The following is a 6,129-nucleotide window of genomic DNA, read 5'->3' on the forward strand; positions in this document are numbered from 1 at the left end:
TTTTTCCGCTCCGATGAGGAGACCATTCATCTGTAGGACATCCAGTGTTGCTAAGGATAGGTCGTGAAAAAATTGTCACTGGAGCCACAATAAGCCAGGCTGCAAAATACAGACTTTTTCGAAATCGGGAGTGCAGAGTTTAGCGTTTGGTTGTGAACCAGGCCACGACCCGATTCAAGTTTAATCCCTCAGTGATACATATCTCCAAGATAAAGGTCAAAGGTCACAATGGGACTTTATTGGCTCGGTCGTAACAGAAGATGAAGGGATAAGGTTTTTACTGTCTTTCTCCGCTTTGTCTAAGGACGGAGAATTACTCAGCTCGAAATCACCTGTGCACACCATTTGTAAGACAGGAAGTGCCAAAGGAATAGCAGATATTTGATGTCGTTCCTGTCTTCAAAATAGATGTTATATCTGAATATCAGCCAATTATCAGAGTGCCCGTTTGATCATGATCGCTTCCAAGTTGCCCACAGATATGATCCCACGCAGGAATACCAGCACCTTTGTGAGGAGAGCCGTGAAAACCAAGCAGAGTTCCGTTCGGGTCGTGGCTGCATTTACCATATCTCTACCTCACGACAACTGCTGGAGCATCGTCACACAGAAAAACAATAATTGTTGTTCTCATGTCTGAACGTAATGTCCGGCTCGGTCGCGCTGCTTTGTGGGGATGTCTATCTTTCAATGGTGTGCCACGCATTTTCTTCACAGTCCTCCAACCATCATACTATATACCTGCGGGCGCGTTAAGGTCTGCTGGGAATACTCTCCCAACATGACCAAAAGTGGTGCCCTTCAGGCTTACTGTTTGTCACCTTTTCTCCATAACCTAATAGTGGATTAATTAAGTGAGAAACTTTTGTTGTCTTTCACCCTAATTTTGGACCTTCTTTCCTGGGAAGCCCTTAAATTCATTGAATATTTGGCCAATGTTGCGCTACTTCTTTCAGTTTCCATTCAGATAAGAAACACACCAAATAACCTAAGTGATGTTACCATGCGTTTCGAATTGCGTCTCTCACCCTCAAAGTACGAAGTGCTATTATACGACTGGGCGAGCGCGCCACTAAAACAGGCTATGGTGTCAGAACCAAGTTACTGTCTGATTTCGTTTCCCCATCCTGCTGCATTCGGGGATTAAGGCGACCCGGTCGATGGCATGATTTCTTCTTCCAGGATGGGGACCGCGTGATCCTCGCTGTGCCTGGTTGGAGACACTACAAGTTATGGCTGCCAACCGATGTCAGTGGTGTTCTTGTTGTCAGTTTCTGTCCAGATTGCCTGAGTGAATTTCTGGAGGTGTAGGCACCTCGGAATGATTGTGTTAAGCTAGCACTAAGTCCCTCCCCCATCCACCTTTATTCTTTTCTTTACAATAAGGCTTTCAAATAAGTCATGGCTGTACGGCAGTGAAGCATTGGTGTTGAGCACTGATGTCATGCTGTCGTTGATGATGATGATGCTCCGTAGCGTGCATTCTCTGAACAATTCAAGAAGCACTAAGACTCACATTGGTAAGATCAACTGCTGAAGCTTCCACAATCGTGCAGTCAACCAGAATATCGAGAAGTTTAGGAATGTTCGCCCCCTGGGTTCCATAATGCGACCATCATTACTGTCATTCTACTCCTGATGCAAACTTTCCCAAGGGACCCAGTAGTTCATTGCTCACTTTTCACCTACTGATTCCTCACAAAAGGGCTCCTCACACATCAGTCCTCATAATGCGTGCATTTAGGATGATGGGCTTTCTGCTTCCAACATGCAAATATGTCGCCACAGCTTGAATTTCCTTACATATCTCTCCGTGAACCACTTCAATGAAAAACTAAACGTCCCATCGACGTCCCTGTCCCTATCTTACGTGACAACCTGCAAGCACATCCTCACCTTATTTCCCACTTCTCCTAACAGTAATATAAGATAATAATCGTCCAGCTGTAACACTTTCGGTACCTAGCTTCCATGCCACCCAAAGTAAGGGGGCGAGATGGCCCAAGTGGTTGGATCGCGAATTTACTGACCGGAAGGTCCGTGGTTCGAATCCGACCTCCGCCTCTCAACTTCCCCTGTCTAGGCTTGGGCAACCTGGCAGTATCCCAGCCCTCGTGCTTCCTTCGGGTGGCATGGCAGCTAGGCACCGGAAGGGTGCTACAGCTGAACGCTTTAAAGGAAGCACGAGGGCTGAGATACTGCCAGGATGTTCAAGCCTAGACAGGAGGAGTAGAGAGGCAGAGGTTGGGTTCTACCCACGGGCCTTTCGGTCAGTAAATGCACGCTCTAACCACTGAGCTATCTTGCCTCCTTTTTGAAAACTGCAAAGTACAAATTCCGATGAGGCTAAGAAAGTCGCTGAATGCAAATAGATAAAAATCTGTAAAAAGTCCGGAAACGCTTTCTGGCAGGCCTGTACGTCCCCTCAGTCTCGTCAAATCTACTGGTATTACCCTTCCGCCAACTGGGATTATATGCATCAAATAAGTCAGTAAATGCTCTAACCACTGAGCTATCTTGCCTCCTTTTTGAAAACTGCAAAGTACAAATTCCGATGAGGCTAAGAAAGTCGCTGAATGCAAATAGATAAAAATCTGTAAAAAGTCCGGAAACGCTTTCTGGCAGGCCTGTACGTCCCCTCAGTCTCGTCAAATCTACTGGTATTACCCTTCCGCCAACTGGGATTATATGCATCAAATAATCGCTTCTCATTTTTAGGTTTACATTCCAGATGTTGCTTCAAATTTCTCCGACAATGCTACTGTTTCCACTGCTAGTCCTCTTTGATATCTGTAAGTCATCGAAACCTTCCCTCCCTGAATATTTTGGTCACGTGTCACCGCGCGGTGCGCTGAGTATCGATTGCAAAGTCGCTGGTTAAAGTAACCCTCTTCAAACACACATCGCGGCTGCGTGATTAGAAGTAGGTCTTTCACTTCCACTTCGACGTGTTTGATCGCAAGGGAAAAGCCGAAAGCTGTTCGGATTTTCGTTTCAACTATACATAACTCTGCATTTAGCCTAGTTCACCTCTCAGCGCACATTCAATTGTCACCACTATGAAAAGGAGCGTTCGCTGTCTCCTCATTTTCCTTGGAAAATCAAAATATTCCGCTCCAGACTGTATCCCACTATCTGAATCCCAATCTATTTCAAAGCATGAATCTTCTCCCTACTCTTTTTAACCACCCCTACCTTGTCTAAGGTTTCGGAGTCAAACAGCTCCGGAGGGATTTTGAACAAACTTCTCCCTGAGTAACCATCAGGAGGGCTTTGGGTTTCAACGGTCCACAGATGACCTGTTGGCATGTTGCTTACGTCTGGTTGTTTGCTTCACCCTTTTGTAGAATTGAACTGGTTTGGCTTAATTTTCAAACGCGTTCAGCCACATACGACACGAGGAACTTCCCGCTCAATGATTCGGTTGATTCATCGACACCTAACCATTCTGGACCCCCACAGGTCCCCTCTCTCGTTGCCGCCCCACTTCCAATCACATAGCGTTCACTGGCTCTGACTCTACCCCACAGTCCCCTAACTTGTTCACCTTTGGGGTTGTCACCCCTACATCAGTGTACGCCAAATAAGCAAGCCAAGCGGTGCTGTGTACACTGAAACGGCCGATACTACTTATGCGGTGGAGTCCGGTTATAAAACGAATTCGCCGTTGATATTCACTAGGGAGAAGAGCCCAAGAGGAATCGATACACAGAGCAAAAATATTCGCTCTTTAGGCGAATTTTTCGCGAAAGCAGCAGTGTTGAGAACAACCGGGAGGTGCCTGATGACCAACAACCGAATTCTTCTTCACCTCCTTTCCAAAAATATCTCGAATTCGAACCCCTTTACTATGACATTAATTCATATATTCATCTATCAAAAAAAATCCAACCAATGTTCATCTCGATCAACTTTGATGTCGGTGGAGATTTCGTCCTGTTAGTGAAGCCAACTTATGTTGATGCACCGTAGCTCTGATCACATGTTTTCCTTTTCTATTTAATCCATAAGTCACAAGAACATCCTACAAAATGGCCGCCTTATGGTTCGGATCTTCAAAACTGCTACTAGATCTATAGAAGAGCCGGTTACCTTAAATACTCATGTCAGCGGTGTCTTCTATGACAAACGAACTCTTAAGTGTTCGCTAGTGATAAGAATGCGCATGTCATTGACCTCTGCTGTTATCAGGTATTGCACAGTAAATCCAATCCCAATTATTCACTGGGTAGCACAAACTAGTTGAGGTAAGTTCGCCCGGTAATTCTGTCCGGCGGACATCATTAGCATAAAACACTTGAGGTGCGATAGGGTCCCATCCAAGTTGATGGGTTGTTTCTGTCGCACAAATGAGGTAAGAAGAATCTTTAGGGAATCTGAAATTAAAACGACAAACAAAATACCTTTCTTTCCAAACCCGAAAATCTGTACCTGAAAGGGTTCAATCAAGCGTCTAGCTAGGAAAAGCGAATAGATAAGCGCTGGAATCCACGCCTATCTCTTCACCCAACCGGAGCTGCTATTCCACGCAATCTCTGGACTGTATACTTGCTGGAAGTTCATGCTTCTGGAATCTTGAAAACACGGCTTTCGGGATTTCTGTTGTCTCCTCTCCTGTCCTCTTGTTCCCAACTCCAATGATTATACCCAAACTGTGTGATCTGGAAAACAACCTCGCGGGAGATCACTCACATGGACCTGCAGGCTGCTTATGTGTAACGTATGGTTATCTGCTCTGGACTGGCTTGGTGAAACCGAACTGACATACCTTGATGTCCCGAAGGCTTTTGTTTTGCTGTGATTTGATGACCTGATTACCAAACTCGCAGCGTGCCAAAGGATGTTGAATCCCACCCTCCAAAAAAAACTTTTCTGTTTACCAACAACTTTCTTAATTCGGTTTCCGGTTATATCCACACTATTCCCAACAAAGCGAACTCCAAATTTTTACCGCTTATTCGCCGCATCTCGCATTAGTTGTAACAGGTTGCATGTCATCAGTACATAGGGCGCCCAGTTTACAAACATTCATGACTGAGGTTTGTTCGGTATACCTACATTCAACCCTACTAGATCCACACATGCTTCTCCTGCACTCTCCGTTCTTCCACCAACCCCTTACTCTTTATTTATTCTAAGCTGACCCTTCAACCACCCACATGCTCAGTTATCAGTCAGCCCTTTTCTAAAAAATCTCAGTTGATCCTCACAAGTGATATTAGTTGAGACCCAAGCTTTCAAGGAGGGTGTTTTCGTTTTTCGTTCTCGTGTGTATTTATCCCACCCAGATCCGCCCTCGTAGGGAAGATTGCGGTGATATTTAGGGCAACGACGCTCTTTCACATAAGGTAAATTAATCATATACATACACGAAAGATTGCGCGTCCTGTTATCGTTTTTCCTATGACCGATAATATGCGAAGCCTTTTACACCACTCAACTAAGGTCTCTCTTTGCCTAGTTCGCCACTACTACGGCGGTAAATGCTCCACGGAACTGGACTTCATCTCACCCATATCGTTTGATCGTCCGACTCAACTGTTCCATATAAAATTCGAGTAAACCGTTATCGACTATAACAATATCCATTCTCGCCTAACCCGACCTAGAGCTGTGTTATCGACTCAATATCCATTCTCGCCTAACCCGACCTAGAGCTGTCACCTTGACGTGGTGGTCGGGCTTGAGTGCTGCAGCGATCCCGCCCGCGACACTGGCTGGAACTTCGTTCCACAAGGTGCAACCATGCCAGAAAGGCCAAAGTGGAGCAGCCAGATGAAGAGCAGCGAGACTCCGTACTACGAGTAACCGTGCTACGAGGCGGTCTGGGAGTAAAGTCGTACTGTCCCCTGCGACAGGAGTGTGAAGGCAGTAAGGCGTTTCCCCCAGACGACCAGGATGTCCATATCTATGGAAGCAGCGATGCTGCCTTCCCCCGAGGAAGGACGGGTTAGAAAAGGTCGGCCACAAAAACCGCACACTCCGATCGCCCAACGGTTGACCGTGACCGCCGGCGCATTATCCAATACGGTCGAAATACTTTTAAAGCCAAAGAGCCCGGTGCTGCTCAAAAGGCACCTGCTGTGCGCAGCCGCATCAGGAATGAGACAGTAATGCCTTATTCCCTGC

General features: G+C 46.1%; 2 protein-coding genes across 2 annotated transcripts in view; one reads left to right on the plus strand and one right to left on the minus strand.

Moving 5' to 3' along the window:
- Nucleotides 1-6,129, minus strand: part of T265_06962 (hypothetical protein) — a gene marked incomplete at both ends in the record, with an annotated part of 29,305 nt that overhangs the window by 8,964 nt on the left and 14,212 nt on the right. The window lies entirely within an intron of this gene.
- The window catches only part of T265_14179 (hypothetical protein), a gene marked incomplete at both ends in the record, with an annotated part of 13,801 nt that continues 8,304 nt past the window's right edge, over nucleotides 633-6,129 (plus strand). Inside the window, 6 exon segments of the mRNA XM_009172387.1 lie at nucleotides 633-757; nucleotides 856-1,035; nucleotides 1,044-1,307; nucleotides 1,387-1,520; nucleotides 1,930-2,269; nucleotides 5,859-6,110. Coding sequence (XP_009170651.1) covers nucleotides 633-757; nucleotides 856-1,035; nucleotides 1,044-1,307; nucleotides 1,387-1,520; nucleotides 1,930-2,269; nucleotides 5,859-6,110 — 1,295 coding nt within the window.

This window comes from Opisthorchis viverrini (assembly GCF_000715545.1).
Source record: "Opisthorchis viverrini unplaced genomic scaffold opera_v5_154, whole genome shotgun sequence".
NCBI classification, from domain to species: Eukaryota; Metazoa; Platyhelminthes; class Trematoda; order Opisthorchiida; family Opisthorchiidae; genus Opisthorchis; species Opisthorchis viverrini.